General features: G+C 61.0%; 1 protein-coding gene across 1 annotated transcript in view; it reads right to left on the minus strand.

Annotated features, from left to right (window-relative positions):
• The window catches only part of ZFPM1 (zinc finger protein, FOG family member 1), a 40,391-nt gene extending 21,169 nt beyond the window's left edge, over positions 1–19,222 (minus strand). The window contains exons 1-7 of the mRNA XM_006888858.1: positions 19,153–19,222; positions 18,542–18,708; positions 15,155–15,187; positions 9,873–10,002; positions 7,663–7,905; positions 7,359–7,580; positions 6,636–6,773 (exon numbers count right to left, since the gene is read on the minus strand). Coding sequence (XP_006888920.1) covers positions 6,636–6,773; positions 7,359–7,580; positions 7,663–7,905; positions 9,873–10,002; positions 15,155–15,187; positions 18,542–18,708; positions 19,153–19,222 — 1,003 coding nt within the window. The remainder of the gene's footprint in view (positions 1–6,635; positions 6,774–7,358; positions 7,581–7,662; positions 7,906–9,872; positions 10,003–15,154; positions 15,188–18,541; positions 18,709–19,152) is intronic.
• Positions 19,223–21,257: the final 2,035 nt, after the last annotated feature.

Below are 21,257 nucleotides of genomic sequence, written 5' to 3' on the forward strand. Positions count from 1 at the left end.
CAGTAGTGACCGCCGTATCCACTGTCACAATGATTGTGAGAAACAGTGATAGTGAGGGTACTAGCAACACACCATGAAGGCATTAGTCCCTGGGCACCACTATTAACATCCATGCTAGGGACACCTTTCCTAAGCATCATGCAAGGAGAGGCGGACTTAGTGAAAAAGGAAGATTCTTCCTGAGATGGACTGACAGACTCTGCTTGACCGTGGTGGACATGGTGAGTGAGTATGGCATAGAATTGACAGGGTTCTGATCTGACTCAACGCCACCTGAGGACCACAGGGGCTGGGGGGTGGCACCTGCATCAGCCTCAGTGTTGGGGTCTGGTGGCAGTGGCCACAGCACAGCTGTCTCCCATGCCCCAGCCTCCAGGAGCCTCTGCAATCATACTGGAGGCAGTAGGCTCAGATAGGGAGGGAATGCCTGGAGGCCATGTGATTGGGCAGCTGAAGTAGGGAGGAAGACCTGTGGAGAAAGGGCTTCAGGGGCCTGCATGTAGGGTCTGGGGGCCAACCAGAGAGTGCATGCACACACGTACACACACGTGCACGTGGGGCCCTGGCTGGGACAGGAAGCAGCAGGAGGGCGGGGGAGGAAGCTGGCTTGATTAGCTCCTGTGGAGCTAATAGGCTGTGGGGGCCATGGTAGTTGCTTCTGGAAGGTGGGGTGAGAGCACTGGGCGTCTGGGGCAGGAGGCAGGCCTGGCCCTGCCCACCACTTGATGGGGTCACCACACACTCCTCCCTGGCGCTCTGCTGTCCACTCATCCTTTGCAGTCATGGGCTCCCACCACAGGAAGGGGCCCAGGGAATCTAAGAGTGCCCCAGGGTTGGGTAGGAGCAGAGGGATGCTTCAGCTCCAGCCACCGAGGATGGGGAGGCCCACTCCCCAGGGGCGGGGCTGTGGCCGATGGGGGCTCCTCTCTAGACTTTAGGCTTTTCATCTATAAAATGGGAGCAGCTCAGTGCCTGCTGGGGGGCCTACCTAGCCATGGACCTCTCTCCCAGGACTGGGCTGCAGCCTCCTGACCAGAGTCGTCCCTTCTGTCCATGGGCCCCAGTCAGTTCCCCAGCAGGGTGCATACCCGGTGGTCACAGGACCTTTGCTCGGCTGTGCTCTGCACTGTGAGCTCTGAGGGCTCCCTGCCCATGTCCACACATCGTCCTTCATGACTGAGCGCCAACTGTGTACAGCCCTGCCCATGTTTCCACTTCACCCTTCATTACTGAGCACCAGCTGTATACAGCCTTGCCCACATCCACTCATTGCCCTTCACTACTGAGCGCCAACTGTGTACCTTCTAGAATCCCTGCCAGGTGTGGGGTGGGGATGATCACCAGAAAGGTGGAGCTAGGATGGTGTGGACAGGAGGGGGAAGTGCGGGGACTGGGGACGTTCTTGAGCATTTGGAAGCTTGGGGACAATGCTGACTTTCATTGACCCCCTGACTCTTTCTGGCTTCTGGTACTCAAAAGTCTTATGGGGTAACCCCACCACTCTGCGAGGTGGCCCATCCACCATGGGGTGACTGTGGGGGTGACCCCATCACTCCATCGGGTGACTGCTGAGGTGACCCCTTCACTCCATGGGGTAACTGTGGAGGGGTGATCTCATCACTCTGTGGGGTGACTGTGGGACCTTGCAGGGGTGGAGGTCTCAGTTAGAGTCAAGTTGGTGGCCCTTGGAGGGTTAGAGCTAGGCTGGCCCAGCAGGAAGGACCCTGGGAGATGGATCTTGACCAAGCCTCGTGGCTGTTCAGAGCCAAGCAACCACTGGCTACAGGGAAGCAGCGGCCCAAATGCCTCAGTTTCCCTCCCGCTGAAGAGTGCTTCCTGACGCAGTCTCCAGGGCTGTGGTGGCCTCGGTGTGCCAGGAGGGGTGGGATGCAGCTGGGGGAGGTGGAGGTCACGGCCAGGGCCAGCCACACGGAGTGACCACAACAGCCGGAGGGCAAGCTGCCCAGTGACTTGTGTGGGGGAGTTGCAGGGATGAGAGGCAGGACAGGGTGGCCATCAGTGGGGCTCTAGTGGTGGACACAGCCTGGGGTTCAGGTCCCCCACTGGCTGCTGGAGGGAGAGCCCCAACCTCCAAGTTCTGCTTCCAGGACTCCTCACATCTGTGGCCAAAGCTACTGGAGGCCAGAGGACAACCTGTGAGAGCGCTGCCCAGGCCTCATCCCCCAAGGCCCCCAGCACAGCTTCAAGGGCAGGGTGGGGGCAAGGAAGGAAGAGTCGAGGGCGTGACCAGTGTTGGGGACAGGTCTGGTGGCTCCTCCCTGGGCAGTGCTCTCTCTAGAAGAGTGGGTCCACTGTGACACCCTGGCTCCTGCTGGGATGCCAATGCTGGGCCTGCGCCTAAGCTGACCCGAGGCTGACCCCTGCGTCCCTCCCCACAGTTAATCTAAGACAAATAGGGCTATCAGACGTCAGCGCTGGACCCCGATAACACAAAATAGCTGAAATGATTTTTCCCACCCACACACGCGGCGTGGGGGGGCCTCACCACCCTATCGGCCCATCTCTCTGCTGTCCATCAGGACGGGCCGCCTGCCTAGCCGCCGCCCGATAACAAACCCTGAGGTTTGCACAGAGACTCCGGCCGGGGAGATTAGTGGCCGGGGCCCTGCCCAGATAAAGCCCACTCCACTCCCACTTTGGTGAGGGCTTCCTGCTGCCAGCAGCCCTGGTCCCTGGGTGGGTGGAGGCTGGGCTCCCCCTAAATTCCAAGTGATCCAAGGTCCCCTGAAGTCCTCTCCTTGTCTGGCCACTCTGTGGTAAAAGTGGACCGAGGAAAGCAGACCCAGGACCTGCCTGACTCTACACCTAACCCCACGCCCCACGCCTTGGCCTGTTCCTCTACACCAGGCGTCATAGCCCATGCCTCGGGCCGTCCCTCCACACCAGGCCCCACGCCTCACGCCCCACACCTCTGCCTGCCCCTCCACACCAGGCCCCATGTTCTGGATCTTTCTGGATCTTGGGCCTTTGCCCCACACTGGTCTTTGTCCTTTGCTTTTAGGTCTGAGAGTATTGTCCTTGCCACTGCTCAGACCTGGCCTTGCTGCCTGGCTGGCCATGTCCTGACCTGCAGCGGACAGAACACCCAACGTCAACGAGTCGGACTTCACTTGTGAACAGTGGCAACCAGAAAAAAATTCAGGCTGACATTGTCGGGTGAAGGAGGCCCCCTTCCTGGAGGGAAGCGTGTGGCCTCTGGGAGTGGGGAGTGGGCTAAAGTGAAGCGAAGAGACCCGCTACCTGGAAAAACCTCTCTCAAGTCCCAGCTCCCTGTCCACTGTGAGCTGGGACCAAGCCACGCCACTCTACTTTACTGAAGCCTCAGTTTTCCTTGCTAAAAAGTGGGTTCATTAAATGAGTGCACTCCCTCCCTCATTGGGCTGGTGGCAGGACTGGGGAGGGACTGTGTGTAAAGGGTGGGAAGTAGTTCAGGGAGCTTCAGCAGAGGCATTTCCTCCCGACTCCAGGCATAGAGGGGGCCCAACATGCTCCCCTGACGTGCACACCCTGTGTTCCAGCTCTGCCTGGCATGGGCCAGGGGCCCACCTTCTCAGGCAGGCATGGGATATGAGTTTCCCTTGGTCCTGGCCATCCCTACAGGGTCTTCAGGACTGGGGAACTCCAGCCATCCCTCCACCCAAAATTCTGGCTTCTGAAAGCAGCTGGCATTTGGACCCTGTGTAGGATGGCACCCCAGGAAGGTGGTGGTGGCCAGACCTGCTGGGGGTAGGCATGGGGTCAGGACAGGACCCGGGGATCCAGCGAGTCCTCTTCCTCCTGGCCAGGTCCCCTGGGGCTGGGCACGGGGTCAGGACAGGACTCCGGGGCTCAGCCAGCCCTCCTCAACCTGGTGTGGAGCTCTGAGCCGCCCTGCCTTGTCCCTCTGTGCACTCAGGAGCCTGCATCCTCCGAGAATGGAGACTGCATGAAGCTGGGGCTTCTAGATTATTGCTATCAGGCATTTGCATATTGGAATTTTAACTAGGCAGCCCCTCAGCAAACCAGGTCATTTTAAAGATAAAAATACCATCTTTCTTCCTAAGGCCTGCCCTCTGCTTCCTCCTGGCCCGGGTGGGCTGGGGACAGGGGCTGGAGGGTCGGCAGGACAGTGGTGGCCTCAGAGGGCTGTGTGCCCGTGTCCACCTGCCCCAGACTGAGCTCCTGTGTGGACAGTCCATCTGGGTCTTCCCACAGGGTGCTGGGATGGTCCCCCTCTCTGAGGGACAGACTGGGGGGCCGGGGGCCTTGCTCTGCTCTGGGATCTCGCCAGACTCTGCACCCCTGGATTCTCACCCTCATAACAGCTTCCCTGTTTACAGACGGGGAGACTAAGGCCCAGCGCGGCCACACAGCCGCCCCCCTGCACGGCCCAGGGTCTGCTTCTCCCTGGGCACCTGCCAAGGCTCAGCTGCAGGAGATGACAATGTAGTCACTTCAAAATGAAAACAGACACTCAAAGTCCCTCCCTGCTTGGGATCCCTGGGGGTTGGGCAGGGTGGGGAGCTGGGATGAAGGCAGGCATTGAGTGGCACAGGGCTCCTTGACAGTCAAGAGCTTGCCCACCAAGGGCCACCCTTGGTTTGGGGCAGGTGCAGAGAGGCCTTAGCTGACCTCCATGGAGGCAGTGGTGCCGGGTCCCAGTGGCAGACGGTGGCCGGGGGTGGGGTGGGGAAGGGGGATGGAGCATCACTGAGCTCCATGGGGGACCTTGCTCCATGTACCAGAGGGGCTTTCTGTTCATCAGAAACTTGGAAGACAGTCTCTCTCCTCTCCTGCACCTCACACAGGAGGGCCAGTGCTGTCACCACAAGTGAGGCCTAAGTGTAGTGACAGGCTGGGGACCATAGAGCCAGACACACAGCAAGGAAGAGACAGGTGGCAACGAGCGAGAGGGGCCAGGGAGAGGGCAGAGAGCACCCACACTTCAGGGCGACGGGGACACATCCCTGGTGCATGTTGGCCACTGCCCTCAGGGCCACCGGCCTCACCAGGCCCTGGCATCCTAATGCCCCCACTGGCCGGGCAGCCTGGAGATAAGCACTGGGCTGGATCGTGATAAGGGCCTGTGGGGGGCTGATAGGCGGCATGGCGGTTGGCGGGCGGCTGTTATCGGCCCATCGTGCCCATGGTCCAGAAGTCCCCACCTCCGCCCAGGACACATATCGCACAGCCTGCTCCATGCCCCCAGCCCCGAACTGCAGCACAGCTGCCCCCGCCCCAGGCAGTCAGGCCTCCCCCAGGGGAATGAGTTCACCTGTAAAATGGGTGGTCACCACCTTTCCCTCGGGGGTCAGCCCTCGGTGCACTGGCTGATGGCTGTGCAGACCCTGGGCAATGGAAGCCGGCGAGGTGTCTTGTGTCCTGCCTGGGCTCTCTGCCATCTGCCCAGTGGCCAGCCCCATGGCCTGTCTGGGCTGAGGTGGACTCAACTTCCTCACATGTGGGGTCACACACTCTGGGCTGACCCCCTCAGCCATGGGAATGGACCTTGTGAGTGGGTCGTGTGTCCCCACAGCCCATCGCACACTTCACTCCTCCATCCCCTACCAGGAGCCGGTCAAGCAATCGGCCAGCAGAAGCCAGCAGGAGGCCCACTCGGAGGCCCCTGGGGTCTGTGGAGTGAAAGGAGGGTCCCTTGGCCTGGTCCCCAGTTGTCAGGCCACACAACCTCTTCCAGAGCACATGCTCACAGCCTTGTCTGGCCCCAGGCCACAGGCGTGCTCCCTGGGGTCCCCGGAGCTGACCCACGGCCACTCAAACTCAGAACCTCATGGCTGAAGAGGCAGGGCCTGTAGCTGCCCCTCCAGCGGGTCTCTGGAGGCCATAAATCGCACGGGAGGACACTGCCTGTGTGTCTGCAGAGCAGCTGTTGGAACTGAACCTCCCTGAGGACCGGGTCACCAGACCTTCCGTGTGCAGGAGATGCCCTAAGTGCCAGCCTCTGTCCCATCTGCCTGAGGACCCTGGGGTTGTCCTGGCCTGGCTGTGACAGGCGGACTCTCCTGCAGGGCCGCCCCCAGCAGGGAAATGGTCCTAACGCTGCCCAGCATTCAGCGCCAAGTTATTATTTATGGACAAGGAGACCCAGGTGCTAGCCCTCCCAGAGCGTGCCAGGTGGTGGTTTATGGCCATGGATCGTAAGTGGGGAGAAGGCTGGTGCCCAGCTGCCACTGGGCTGTGAGGGTGATGGGCAGAAATATTGCCAAGGATGGTTTCCTGTCCAGATTTAGTGCCAGCTCCCATCCGTGATGCCTTGAGGCCCATCGGTGGGGCTGTCTCTCCTCTAGAATGGCCAGGCCCTCGTCCAGGTCACTGCCCTGTGTCCTCAGCATGGCCAGGCCCTCATCATGTGGCCCTCTGTCTCCAGCCTGGCCAGCCAGGAGCGCTGCCACGCCCACACTCCTCTAGCCAGGCCCTGCCTCCAGCTACCCAGCCTATCTGCCCCTGCCACCCCTTGTGCACGTCCTGTCTAGGTGACACAGCTCCACACTGAGCACACACAGTGCCAGCCCCACAGGTCAGCTGACCAGGTCCACCCCTCCAGGAGACCAGCTCAGAGACCCCAAGATCTGAGCCGGGGCCACCTGGGATGCATCGCCATCCCCTGTGGTTACCTGGCCCGCTCCAGGCACTGCTCGTCCCCACGTCCTCCTCTGGCTGCGTGTCCAGCTCCTGTCCCCCACTCTCCTCAGGGCCTCCTGGGGGTGAGGGCGATGGCTGTGGTGGTGGTGGTGGAGGGGGTGACTCCGTGTCTGCAGAGAGAAGGCACCATCATGGCCCTGCCATCCTCAGGGGTCACCCTACCCGTCGAGAGACCACAGCCTGATGTGTGACCACAGGCTCCCTGCCTTGGCTCATTCTAACGGGGGGCTGACCCCTGTGCTCCCCTGACCACCTCCACCCCTCATTCCCTGCTTCGGCTGCTGTTAATAATTAGAGGGCAGGCTGGCCTCTGGCACGCCCAGGCCACCACACTTGGGCCTCAGCCCCCGTTTCCTCATCCCCCGCGGGCCCCGCACCCAATTCCAGCCCAAAGGGCATATTTGCCTTCCCAGCCAGTCTGATAACCAGCGAGGCCCCCAATCGATGAGCTCCCATAAAGCTCCCCCCCGCCGTGACGTCACACGCCCGGCAGATTATTAATACACTGATAAGGACCATGATTAACATCAAATAAATCAATCACACGGTATAAAAGTCCTATTATTTTTGGCTATAAATCAAAGTGGCTGGCACCCGGGCCCAGGCACCGCGCGGGAGCCGAGCCGGGCCCGTTCGAGCAGCAGAAACTGCTCCCGCGCCGTCTTATCTGCCCATCGTCGCTTTATCGCCGCTGCCTGTGCCAGGTACAGCGTTGGCCACCTTTCCCAGCTCGCTCTCGGCCTCGCCCGCCAGGGAGCCCCGCTCCCCATCAGATACGAGGCCTGGGCTCCGGGCAGAGTCCATCCGCCAGGAGCCACTGCCCTTTGGCAGCCCTGTCCGCCCACCCCGGCTGCCACTGTGCTTCCAGGGGGCGGCCATGGCAGGTGATGGGACGGCACCGCCTGGCCTGTCCTGCTCTACAGACAGGAAACTGTCAGCTCCCGAGCGCTGACCCTCCAGCGGTGTTTGGGGGCTGGGAACCACACAGGAAGGGCTAGCCAGCCTCCTCCTCAGGCCGCTGGTGGAGTCGAACCATCAGAGGCGTGGCTGTGGGCGGGCAGTGCGGCTCCCCGAGGCCTACATTCGCCAGAGCCCAGGCGATGTGGGCGGGCATGAGAAAGGCACAGTGGGTGAACCACAGCCAGAGGCCAGGCCCATGCAGCGGCCATCTGACCTGCTGGCCAGGGCTGCAGGCTGCTCCGGGGAGCTGTGGGGTGCGCTCCGGCCCCAGCTCACTGCAGCCTGGGGGAGCCATGCAGGCCAGCTGCAGGATGTGGCAGAATAAGGCAGGTCCAGCCGGCCAGGGCTTGCTTCTGTTGCTTCTATGTGAGGCAACAGTGTCCCATGTTTCCACTATACCAGGGCCAGCTCCTGGGACGGCTGAGGCCCTCCCAACCCACAGCCCCTTCCCGTGGGACCAGTTCCTTCTCAAAGCGATGGTGCCTGGCAGACAGAGCCCCCAAGACAAGGCCAGCATGGTGTCGCCTGCGCCTGCTGTCCCCACTGCTGCGAACAGCCCACACGTCCACCACACCATGGCACACGCACACCTACGCTCAGCCCAAGTACCCAGCACCCTGCACTGGCAAGCGGGCTGGAGCTGCCCTAGTGGGGGCCCTGAGGCTCTTTATTTCCCCCTCATTTTGGTGTGAAACTGGTGGAGTAGCCACAGGGAGCTGCCGGCTAACCCAAAGTCATGCCACTCTGCTGGTTCAAATCCTCCAGCGCTCCTGGGGAGAATGCCAGGCAATCTCCTGTCACGTGACTGGCACGTGACTCACACCGGGCGACCTGCCAGACGGTCAGCCAGGAGTGGGTTCTGCCTCGACCACAATGAGTTACACACACACACACACACACACACACACACACACACACACACACACACGGAGCCCTGGTGGCCTAGTGGTAAGGAACTGTGCCACCAATGCAAAGACAGCTGGTTCAAATCTCCCAGCCGCTCCTCAGGAGAAAGACAGGTAATTTTCTCCCGCTTAATGTATAGCTATGGTGGGGTCAGCGAGGAGTCAGTTCTGACTTGATGGCAAACGACAACCCTAACTCAGCGGGCTGCCCAAGTCAGTGTGGCCTCACCGCGTGGCGTCAGCAGGTCCCGCTGTGACCCTGACAGCAGAGGAACACCTCGCTTTCTCCCAAGAAGCAACTGGTAGATTCAAACCCTCACACTTTTGCTTAGCAACCCAGGACGTCCTTGTGCTGGCCACCAGGCCTGCGAGAGAGGGAAGCTGAGAATGGAGTGGCGGGTCCAGCGAGGGAGGCACCCTCCACCTCCCAGGGTCAAGGCCGCTCTGAGGTCTCCTGCCTCTGCAGCCAGGCCGGTCTGCCCACGTGTGTGTGCACGTGTAGGACGTGGCAGCCCCACATGGCCTCCATCTCTGCAGTGTCGTCTCCTTAGAGACGGTCCCTGTGAACCTCGCCTCCCGTCCATCAGTCCTGCACACACCCACTTAGCACCCCGGAGGCAGAACCGTGTCTCCTCTGTCAGCTGTTGGGGGACGGGGGGGTGACTCAGGCTCCAAGTTGTCAAATGGGCGGATGTAAGGTCACAGTGGCCGACTGGGAAGGGGCCTGTGTGACCCTGCACTCAGTGTCCCCAACAGAAAAACAGGGGGCCGAATTCCTGGCACCACCACTCAGCCTCCCTGGTTTGGGTTCAGCAATTGAGGTCTGAGGTCACCCGCTCTCAGGTCGCTCTCCCCTCAAGGCCTGCTCTGAAAAGTGCCCCTTACTGCGAGGAAGGCCTGGGAGAGTTCCGACGTGCCTAGGTGAGGTTTAAACGGTTGGGCCATCTGCATCCAGGTGACCAAGGGGGTCAGGCCTCAGCCCTGGGTGCCTTTGGGGCTCTGGCAGCTGTGTGACGCTGGGTCAGCCACTTACCCTCTCTGGGCTTTGCTCATACAGCCAGCGCTGGGCTCACCACCAAGGATGACTTTGTCAGCCTACTGCAGAGAGTCAACGGAGGCTAGGGTGTGCCCATGTGACCACCTGCTGCAGGGGTGTCCGACTCCACTCCCCAGTCACTACAGGTGTTCTGGGTACAGATCCCTGGACGGGAGACCCCAGGTTCTCCCTGCCCCCCATCGGGGAGAGCAGTCTACAGCACCTCCTTCACAGATATGCAAACTGAGACCCCATGAGGACAGAGCTGCCAGAAGACCCCAGTGAGCATGGGTGCGTGCCCCACTCACCTCCTCCAGAAGGGCTCGGGGCCTCGGGCTGTGCCAGGAGCTCGGGCTGTGCTGCGGCCTCAGCTGCAGGGGCTGACTCCCTTTCTGCGAGGCCTGTGTCCATGGCCGGAGCCTCTTCTCCGGCCTCCATCTCGCAGGGGGAACCTGTGGGTACAGAGAGGGTGTGAGGGACTGTAGGGCTAGCTCTCCAGCTCCTCGCTCCCTTCCCAGCGGCAGCCTGGCAGCAGAGCCTGGAGGGGCACAGAATCCCCCTCCCCTGTCTTCATCCTCCCTCTGTGCCCATTTACCAAGGGTGGCAGACAGGCCTGTGGACACCCCTGACCACCCGTCATGTTGAGACTTCAGCTCAGATGCTCTGCAAGGGCGAGCCCCCAGCCACCAGGGCCAGGCCAGCACGCAGCCACGCCCGAGGGACCGTGTCCAGTGGACTGAGATGTTCCCACTTTGGTTCACACACATGGATTCAGACACAGGGGGGAGCGTGAGAGCGGGGTTTTCATCTGCTTAGACCTTAGCCAGCTTCTTGGGCCATAGGGGGACACCCAAGTCCAGCAGTGCCTGGACACACAGAGGGGGAGGTAAGTGGGCTCCACCTCAAACAATGACAAGCCAAGAACCAGCAGAGGGACACCTGAGGGTGGCAGCAGGGACAGCCTGGGCCCAGTCCAAGCAGGGGTCCTGAGCAAGGCGGATGGGTAGAAGACGGATGTTGGGGGAGTTGAGGATACGAGAAGGCCAGGGGTCAGGCCGTGGTGACCTCAGTGGCCCGGAGGAGGAGCATGTGGATCCAGTGGCAAGGGGAGCCACACAGGGGTCCAGGCAGAGGGTGTCCCAGCTGCGGCCCTCTGTCTCCTGGTTGTGGGGCCCCCTCAGTGCCCGCCTCCTCAGGCACCTCAACATCATAAAACAGGAGGCTGGGTGCAGACCACACAGGACGGGCACTCCCTGACTGGATGGAGGTGGTGCCTGGCCCGCCGTGACCTCCCGGCGCGTGTCAGGGCCCGGCAGCAGGGCTGAGGTGGGGGACCTGGGGGCCATGCTGCCTGTGGCTGGCCCACTCCCCGAAGCCCCGCACCGTCCATGGCCCTTCCTACTCTGGCTGCAGAGGTGCGGAGGCTGGGAAGCCCTCTGTGCCCTCCACCTGATCAGCCACGGGCTTCAGACCTTGTCACCTCTGATAAATAGGGACGAGGACACCTTCCTGCAGGGGTCCATGGGGCGGACAGGTGCTGGCTGTAACAGCAGACGCACCCCCCACTCACTGCGGCCCAATGCGAGGTGCCCACCTGGGGGGCCCTCCCACCCAGGGCGCCCAGGCCCGCAGCAGGCATGCTGGCAGCGACAGAGGCGCCACACAAAGCCGCTGTGATGAGCGTGGAGAAACGGGCTGCCAGGCAATTTATTCTAATGCTGCTAATTCCGGCACCCGCACAATTAGAACGGCGCCGATAACGCGAGACGCCCGGCCGTCAGCAAGGCTCCCACGCTGCCAACGGGAGGTGCAGGGGGCACCCACGCCGCCTCGGCTCACAGCACCCACCACATCCCGGCCTGCACCTGACCCTGCAGCCCCTGGACGACGGCGGGGAGGGGGCTTCCAGGCTCTCCACTGACCTGGCTGCACTGGCCTGGGATTGTGGGAATGTCCTGTGCTGGGGGGAGACCACTGCTGGCCCTCCAGGGAGCCCTATATATTATCATCCCTGCAGAGGCCCCTGCCCATGGCCAGTCGGTTACGGTGTCCTTGCAGTAACCTTTGTGCCTCAGTCTCCCCATCTGCAGAGGGAAATATGGAGGGAGGTGTTCTGGTTTAATCCAGAAGCTGTCCCCCCACCAGGAACCCTCTGACCACCGCCCACCAGGGCTTGGGACACGGGCGTGGGCACTGCCTAGTGTTAAGCTCTGGCTGTATACCGGGCACTGTGGTTAAGTCACGCTGGCTGCTAAGAAAGAGGTCCAGGGTTTGAGCCCAGCAGCTGCTGGACAAGCCAATCGGCTTCAGCCATGGGAACCCCGGGGCAGTTCCCCTCTGTCCTGCAGGGCGTCTGTGAGTCAGGACAAATGGCCGGGGCTTGGGGGCCCTGGACGTTACTAAGATGTCTCGTGAGGTGGCGTGGAGTGGGCTCCAACTCAGGAAGCCCCCGTGAATGAGGGCACGACTGAGCCCATCCCCTCCATCCCGGCCACGCGCGAGCCCTCTGCCGCCGTCACTGCCAGCCCGGCTCACTGAAGGGCCTCCTCTTCCTCGCTGAGCCACCACCTTTCCAGGCACGGTGTCTCTTCCCAGGGGCCGGCCCTCTGAAAGCATGCCCCCAGCATGTGAGACCAAGCCTGGCCTCGCAGGGGCTCCCAGGTGGAACCTGCTCCAGGACAGCCCTGCTTTCTTTCGGCCGTCCATGGGATGCTCAGCACTCTTCCTCAACACCCCGGCTCAAAGGCCTCTATCCTTCTGTCATCCTTATTCACTGTCCCATTTTCAGACGGAACTTGCCATTTCAGTTCTTGACTGTGGTTACCATGGTGTTGACTGTGGAGCTAAGTGAAAGATCTTTGACAACCACATCTTTTCCCCATCTATCGTGGAAAAGCTGAAGACTAATTTGAGGTTCTCTGCAAAACCAGGGAGGCTGATCACGCATCTCTACCTCAAGGTGAGGAAATTGAGGCTCAGAGGGTTGGGGGGGGGGGTCCCAGGACACAGGGCAGGGGGAGGTGTGAGGGAGTGGAGGCCAAGCTGTGGGTACATGGGTGGAGCATGAGAGGACAGTGAGGGGACATGGGTGGAGAAGGGGGTGGCGGCAGGGCAGAGGGAGGCAGCCTGCAATGATGCTTCCCCACAGGCCAGTTTCTTCCAGCCCTGAGCCTTCTGATATCCCAAGAGGTAAGTCTGAGTGATGCCTACTTAGCAGATGAGGAAACTGAGGCCGAGGGTAAGCTGACGTGGCATCATCGAGGGGGAGGGCTGAGCGGTGCACAGAAGCAGGGTCGCCCTCAGACCCCCGCCTCCTGTCCCCGTCCCCGAAGCACCCCGCTCTACCAGGCCACTGGACATTGCCTAGTCCTGCAATCCCACAGAGAGGCATGATGCGGACCCACCTGGGGTGTGGTGGGGGTGCTGGCCAGTGGGAGCCACCCCCGCGGTGCCCCGAGCCCCTCGGTTATCAGGACGAGCAGATACCCGCACGTGGATCCGTCTCCCGCTCATTAAGCGGACGCGGGAGTGAAATGCAAACATAATGACTATTTGATGGGCTGAGATAGTTTGCATATTGGCTTGGTGCTGATAGCGGTGCTCCATCAACCCCCTTTCTTCATGCTTTTAAAATGGAATTATGAGGCGGCTCTGGGGGGTGGGGACCCCGGCTCCCTTCATGCATTCCAGCCGATTTTGACAGATGTGGGGACCCCTTCTCTTCTGAGCCTGAATGGTCACTGGTAGAGTGGTCAATGCCCAGCCTGTGGACCTGCAGGCCAGGTGGAGAGGTCCACTGGAGACCTGGGGGAGCCCCGTCAGGACTTCCCGGCTGTGTGCCTTTGGGTAAGGGCCCCACAAACTGCCCTTGACCTGAGGTTACTGTGCCTCACACAGCCAGAGATACAGGGAACAAGCCCTTTGCTGGCTCAGTCCTCCTGACCCTGAGCCCATTCCTGGGCAGCTCTGTCTGTCTGCACGTCCACTACCAGCCCCCTGCCCATGCTCCCCTGGACAGGGCTGACCCACCAGCCCAGCCCACCCCTGCAAGCCCTGCTGACCGGACACGGAGACAAGGACATCCTGTCCCCAACCCCCAGCCTCCTGGGTGGGCACACCTGCCCACAGGGGCACAGGCCAGCTTCTGCATGGCCTCTTCCTTCACCAGTTCAAGTCCGTCATTCACTCGTCACCCCCTCCCTTCCTCCCTTCCTCGGTCACTCGCTCACTTATTCACGTACTCATCAAGCTATCCCAGGGCCCTCTGGGCCTGACCCTGTGCTGGGCCCTGCTGCCCAGCAGTGCCTGAGGTGCCCCCTCAAAGTGAAACTCCACATACAGCCATAGCCATGAAAGCAAAGTGGGAGCCCTTGTGGGGAAGGCTTCCTGGAGGAGGTGATGGGTGAGTGGGTAGGGAGAGCAGCAGCATACCAGCAACTGGGCTCAGGAAGTGCCTTTCAGGCCTCGGGCAGCCTCGTCTCCTCATTGGATGGTTGGTCACGTTTGTTGGGGACCCCAGTGGGCATCTCCATGTTTTGGGGAGGTGCCACACCTGGGCTGGGCAGGGTTGGACGTGCGAGTCCCCAGGAGCATGGAAGAGGCGGGTATACAGTAGGGGTGGAGGAGAAAATGTCTGGGGCTAGCTGTGAGGGGCAGCGGGGAAAAAAGGGGTGTGGGGGAAGGGGAAGGCCTTGGGGTTTGCAGGGAGGCCTGGGGAACAGGGAGAGCTGCCAGGCTGCCTGGGAGGCAGTTTCTGACCCGGCCTGGGCAGCGGGTGGGGGCAGCACCGTGCCAAGAGACCCAGGCCTCCTGGTGCACACAGCACCAGATAAGGTCGATAGCAGAAAATAGTAACAGGTTTGGGCTTTCCCACTGGCCAAGCAGAGGGCGGCTCAGGCCATGGCGGGGCCTGCAAGCAGCTAGGGAGGGGGCCCAGGTGATGGGAGACCCAGCTGGGACAGGGGCAGTCTGGGCCCAGAGCAGTGCTGCCAGTTTTAAAGATCTTCCAGCCCAGCTGAGGCTTGATGGGTGGGCAACTGGGGCATGGAGTGGTGGTCAGTCTGCTGGGTCAGGGACCAGCACCCCAGCCCTGAACCCCAAACCCTCGGTCAAGCGGTTTCCATAAACAACCCTAACTGCAGTGCGGCTGGCTGCCAGGCCAAGTGGACCTGCGGGGAGGGGTCAGAAGGGCAGGAGTGGAGGAAGGATGGAGGGGGAGAAGGTCAAGGTCAGGCAGAAGGCAGGCCCACAGTGTACCTACTCCTGGCTTGGCATCAAAGAGGTCACTGGGGCCAGGGACACCTCCCCCAACAGTGTCTGCAAGGAAAGGGCCGGAACCAGAGGCTGGGGACCAGGGTGATGGTGGGGTAATGATGGGGGCCTAGTGGCCCCTCTCAATGGCAGTGGGCAGCAGGCACTCACTCCCTGAACAGTCACCCTCAGAGGTGTCATCTGGCTCTAAGAGGCACAGATGTTTATTGGAACAATTGCTGTGGGGAAACATTTCATGACCTCAGACAACCCCAGGACCCACATGGCCCAGGCTGCTGGAGACTCACTCAAAGGGTCAAGGAAGAGCTGACTTGCTGACGTCCACTGCCTTTCTCAGCTGCCGCGGGTCCCACTGAACCAGCCGTGCACCCAGCCTGGCTCCTCCGTGCCCTCAAACCCCTCCCGTTCTCGGGCCCCTCCTCCCCGTTTTTTCTGATCGCCCCCAGGAAGATGCTGAGGCTGGTCTGATAAAGACCCTTTTGATGGTGCATCAGGGGTGCAGAGCAGCTTGTAAGGGGTGTCGGGGGCCATTTGGACGGCCAAGGACAAGATAAAAGCGCTTGTGAAGACGTGGGGCGGGAGTGGGGAGGAGATGACCTCATTCCCTGGCCCCTCTTACACCACACGCTTGGAGCAAGGACAGCGGTTCAGATCCCTGAACGTGGTCCCAGGCCTTCTCAGGGCTCTGCGTCCCTTCACCTGTGGCCTCCACACTGATGCCAACTGTCCCCTAAGAAGCACGGCCCTGCCCTGGGGTCTCTGGCTGGGAGGGATGAGTTGTGGGGAGATAGGGCAGGCACCCAGGAGGGCTCTCACACCCATATCCTGGCCCCCAGCCACAGCCACTTCCTCCTGTGGCCAGCCCAGGAGCTCAGGTTGTGGCCAGCACATGGCTGTGCCCAGCCTGCTGGCACTGGCCCAGATGGGCCTTCTCCACACGTGGACTCTGTTGGGTGCCGGGACAGGATAGACACCCATGACATGGTCACACTGAGAGGCCCAGGACACTCATCCTCTAGAGGACACATGAAGCCTCAGGGCCAGGCTGTGGCCTCACTGCCCCCATCATGAGGGGTCTTCCATGAGGAACAAGCCTGGGTCTGTGGGCCCTGTAGTCCTGAGCGCCTCAGTTTCTCCTCGAGACAGATCAGACAGAGTAAACACACTGTCACCTATCCTCCAAATGTCTCAGCATGTCCCTGTCACTCCTAGTCCCTGCATACCTGTGTTTGTCTCCCCAGTGACCATCCACCCCCTGCAGGCATGACCCGGCTCAGCCAGTGGGTGGCTTCATCCCCTGCTGGCCCCACTCTGTGTCCCTGGCCCAGGCACCCAGGCCTCCTCCTCTGCAGGAGTTGTGGCCCACCCCCCCCAGATACGTGCACCCCATACCCTACAGTTTATGGAGGGCCCCCATCACAGAGTCTATGGGAGACTAGTTCCTCTGGCCATCTGCCCATACTCTGTCCAGGATGAGACTGCACCAAAGCCGGCCCAAAGCAAACTGGACATGTGCAGTGGTCAGTCCTCCAGGGCACCGGACCGGGACCCACCCAGACCTGGGGCTGTAAATGGTTATTAGGCATCAAGCCCGTGAGGGGGCATGGTGGGACAGAGCCTTGCACAAGTTAAAGAAGCACCAGACACAACTGTACCACAAGCAGGGGGCAGTCCCTCCAGATGTCCCAGCCTTCATCACCAACAGGACTATGTGGATGGGGACTCAGACTGGTCAGAGTGGGGATGGCAGGTAGTGCCAGAAAAGCACATCAAAGGGGTGGTCAGTGAGGGCTTCCTGGAGGAGGTGAACCAAAGGAAGAACTATCTGCCGAGGGAACAGACAGCGCAAATTCCCGAGGTGGGAAGAAGAGTGATTGTCCTGGGAACTTGAGAGGACTGCCGCAGCCCCCAGAGGGTTGGAGGGGGTGGGGAGGCCAGTGACAGTGCAGTGGACACTGGACATAGCAAGTGGGCATCTGCCTATAGTGTGTGCAGCCTGGCCAGCTGATACCACCTCCAGGCAGCCCTCCTGCTTTCCAGCCTAGGGTGTGCAGGACCCTCTGTGACTAGGGCCACCTGGTGGGCACGGCTGAGAGAAAGGGAGATGGTGGCGGAGGACGGAGCGTGCGGGCCTGAGAAGCCCGGCTGTTGATGGGGAGATCGGTTTCAGCCGGGCGGGCCTGCCCAGTCCACATCCCTCAAGCCGGGTCACTCCACATTCATCACGCTCCTCTCCTCCTCTCGGAAACTTTATCAACGAGCACACTTGGCGCCATCTCTGAGCCGGCCACTCCCGGCTCCGATGGCCCGATAGTGGCTGATAGATTACGGGAGATTGCTGGGCTCCCAGGAACCCGTGCTGAGCCCAGGGGAGGGGCTGGACACAGAGTCCAGCGGGGGTGAGGTGGTGGTCCCTGGGAGGTGGCTGAGGCTGGGCACAGGCCAGGCCAGTGTGGAGACAGAGGCTGTGGGTGGGGGCTGAGCAGGCCGGGAAGAGGGGCGCCGGCCTGGGAGGGTGTCTCTGATGAGTGGGCGATAGGGCTGACAGATGGAGCCGTGTGCATGTCAGATGCACCCAGGCCGAATGCCTTCAGAGAGATGGGGCTCCATGACAGGCCCTGCAGCGGAGCAGTGAACAGGCTGGGCACAGCTGGAGGGGTAGGGACCGGTGCTGTAACTTGGGGAAGCGAGCATTTTCTTGGCCACCCCAGATGTGGCAGAGTTAAGAAGCCCGAGAGCTCACTCCCAGCTGTTCGGGACATAACCCAGGCCACTGTGTCAAGCAAGGAACCAGGCTGGTGCAGTGGCTCCAATGGCGAGCTGCTCCCTCAAGGTTAGACGTTCGAACCCACTAGCTGCTCTGCCTGCCCCTGTAGAAATGACAATGTGTCAGCAGCCCAGTTGAGGCAGCTCCACTCTCCAGGCTCACTGTGCAGGGGTGTAGGTTGGCCTGATTCAGGGTACTGGGAGGGCCTCCCGGGGTGCACTGGGCGCTGGATTGAGCAGGCTTTATCCTTGTGTCTGGACTCCTGGCCTCTACCCCAGGCCCCTGCAGCGATTCACTACCCCTATTGCAAGATGGGAAATAGAGGCCTTCTCTTCCTGCAGCGCTCATACTCAGTGCCCAGGGCTTATGTGAGCAGAGCAGGCCTCCCCGCTGGAAGGCATTTGGACACCCCCAGACCACCCAAGTCTGTTAGCACACCTGCCTGGCAGACTGTGGACCATGAATCTAGTCCAGCTTGTGGGGATCCTGCGGACAGAGCAGAGCTGCCCACGCGGCTCCCAGGGTGCTGAGCCCTGACAGCAGCAGGCCGCCTCATCCTCACAGAGCAGCCGAGCACGAACCACTGACCAGTTAGCAGAGGCGCGCCTGACCACTGTGCCACCAGGACCCCCTGCACACACAGCTGGTATTCCATAAACACTCCTGTCCCCTTCAGAATTCAGGGACTAGTCTGAAGACCCTGGACGTCAGTTCAGTGGTCCCGGGGGTCTCCCAGGCCTGGATGCCTGCCAGGAACAACCATGCTGAAACCAGCTGGCTGACATATTGCACCTAACATGCCCCTCCGAGCCCATTTCACAGCCGAGCGAGCAGGAGAGGGAGGGTTGTCTAAGTCACTGCCTGAGAACACCTGGTCAATGAACAGTGTGACTGGGATTTACACCTGGGTAACCTGGCTCCAGACCTGGCAGCCTGTACCACTCTAGTCTGAACAAGAGAACCACAGCGGTTATCTCCTGCCTGGAGCCAGCTGTCTGGTCCCCGGCTCGTGGGAGGCCGCAGGCTGTAAGTGGCCAAGGATGCAGCGTGGTTCCTGCAGACTAGGCTGGTGGTGGTCGGGGGTGCGGGGAGCTGGTAGGCTTTACCTGGATCCCCAGAGCCAGCACGGTGGGGTCCAGTAGGTGTGGAGGTAAAATCTGGTACACAAATGAGTGAAGAGGAGGGCAGGGACTGGAAGCTGCCAGCTCACCCCTGGTCCTGCCCACCTCCTCCCCTGCCCCATTAAAGTCAGTGGCCTTCCCAAGACACAGTGGACCCTGGCTGTACAAACACAGCAGGCAGAAAGCAATGTCGGGGCCGAGCAGGTACCAGGTGGGCTAGGCCACACTCAAGGTTTGACTGTGGGCTGGGAGACAGCTCGCTGTGCTGACCCCAATGCCAGTGGCGCCTGTCGGTCGGCTCACAGCCCCCTGGGCGAGCAGGACCGTAGGCGTCTCTGAGACTCTAGGGCTTGAAGAGTGCAGACCACTGGTCTTTCTCTTGCAGCATGGCTGCTGGGTCAGAAGGAGGACTTTTGGCTAAGTTCTCACCCCACTGGGGCATTCGGGGTTCCTGTTGTCCCAAATGGGCGTCAGCATTCCACTTCCCCCGCCTGGCCATGCTGCAGCCCTCACTTCCTGCTCAGAGATTTTGCCCCTGCTGTTCCCTATGCCAGGAATGCTGTTCCCTGCACCCACCAAATGCCTGGCACATGCTCAAGTCTGATTAAAGGTCACCTCCTCATCTTCATTGCTTGCTGGCCCACTAAAGCAGGTCGTCCCTTGGATGTCTCATCTCAGTACTTAAAGCCTTCCAGTCAGCAAAAGACAGGAAGACCCTCAATGAGATGAACTGACGCAGCGAAGGCAGCGACGGTCTCTAGTGTCGGAGATGTGAGGACGGCGCAGGACAGGACACGGTGCAGGTCTGCTGTCTTAGGGTCGCTGAGTCACACTCGACAGCACTAACAATGACACCAACTTATCAGGGCTCATTTCCCCATCCTGGTCCAGGCGGTCAGCACACAGCAGACACAGAAACACGGGGCGTCCAAGCTGGCCTGTCCATCCGCATTCCCAGGTGATGGGGTCCCGGGACAAATAGGGGGCTTGTCTGGCACTGGGGACTCTCCAGGTTTGAGTCTTGGCTCTCCATGTAGACAGAGGCTCCCCATATCAACCCCGCAGCCTCTGAAGGCTGCTCACCACCGTGCCTATGCGAAGGGGAGTTGGTTTAATAATCAGGTGTGCATTTATGGAGCACCAGCTGTGTGCCCAGCACTATCCCAGCAGCAGAGACGGAGGGATATCCCTGGGGGGGAAGCTGGCCGGGGAACGCTCTGCTGCCCTGTCCATCACCCACCTGGGAGCACTACGCCCCTTTTGACTTGGTCCCTCATCTACTGCCCCTCCCTGTTTCCTCTCTAGATCAGCCTCAGCAGGTCCTGACCACCAATGCCTCTCTGCTAGTTTCCACTTAAGCAGGTTCCACACCCACGTTGAGGTGGGCTCTCTCATGGAGCCCCGGGCTGCTGTCTGCTGGGCAGACCAGCATGCTATGGGGTGGGATGTGGCTGGTACCTCCTTCTCAAAGTCAGAGCCTGGTAGATGGCAGAGCCCTGTCCCCACACATGGCAGGCACAGGAAGCACTGGCCCTGATGGCCAGTGGCACCGAGGCTAGCTGAGGGCTGCAGTGCTTAGGCCTGGCAGAGGTTGGAACGGACGTCTAAGGAGGGAGCTGCAGGAGGGCAGATGGCCCAGCAGAGGGACTAGACCTCACGGGTGGGCAGGGCGCTGTGCGGACGCGTGTGCTTACATGAGCCGCATGTTCCCGTCTGGGGGCCACTGTGGCTGCACTCGTGCTCAGACTGCCCAGGGCCTGGGCCCCAAACATGCAGCAGAAGTCTGGGGCCTGGAGAGGCCATCCAGAGGCCAGCCCACTCCTCCCTTGCTCTGGGCACTCAGGTCCCCTAGAGAAGCTACTGTAGGGCTCCCCAGGGAGGTTCTATCCCTTGCACATCTTCTCAGCCAGTCCCTGAATCTCATGCTCCTTATTTGCATGTCCCGTTCCCATTGGCTGGTAGCAAAGGGTAAGAGAGTTCTCAGCTTTGGGGACAAGTCTGTAGATGAAGTAGAGTGGGGGACAGGAGGCTGGGGGTGAGTCTAGGGCCAGGGGGAACTGCAGGGGCAGGAAGACTAGGGGGCAGAGGGGTCTGCAGGGCCACGCTCTGGGGTTGGGGGTGAAGGTTGGAAAGGCAGGGGACTCTAGGGGGCCTGGGGGAAGCCCAAAGTAGGGAGGTTGGGGGCTGAGGTTCTAGGGGCAGGACTAGGGAGGTCTTGCCCACAGTGCAGGCCCAACCAAAGCCCCCCCCCTTAAAGATAGGTCAGAGAGAGAAAGGATGCAGATCACCTGGGGCCTCCCCTGCCCCACTCCTTCCCTGCATAGAGGGCAGGTGGGGACACCTGCATTGCCCCTTTCTGTCTTCCTCTGCAGGACAGTGACGATGACCAGGCTGCAGATTCTCCACCTTGCTGTCCACTCTGGCTGTAGTCAGTGGGCTGGGAGCCATACTGAGTCCTGGCATTCGGGGGACGCGCTAAGGGAACAGCAGCCCCTGGCTAGTGGCTCATACTGTTCTGATAGTGGTTCTCCCAG

The sequence above is a fragment of the Elephantulus edwardii genome, unplaced genomic scaffold (assembly GCF_000299155.1).
Source record: "Elephantulus edwardii isolate Elephantulus edwardi_28Jun2011 unplaced genomic scaffold, EleEdw1.0 scaffold00072, whole genome shotgun sequence".
Classification (NCBI taxonomy): domain Eukaryota; kingdom Metazoa; phylum Chordata; class Mammalia; order Macroscelidea; family Macroscelididae; genus Elephantulus; species Elephantulus edwardii.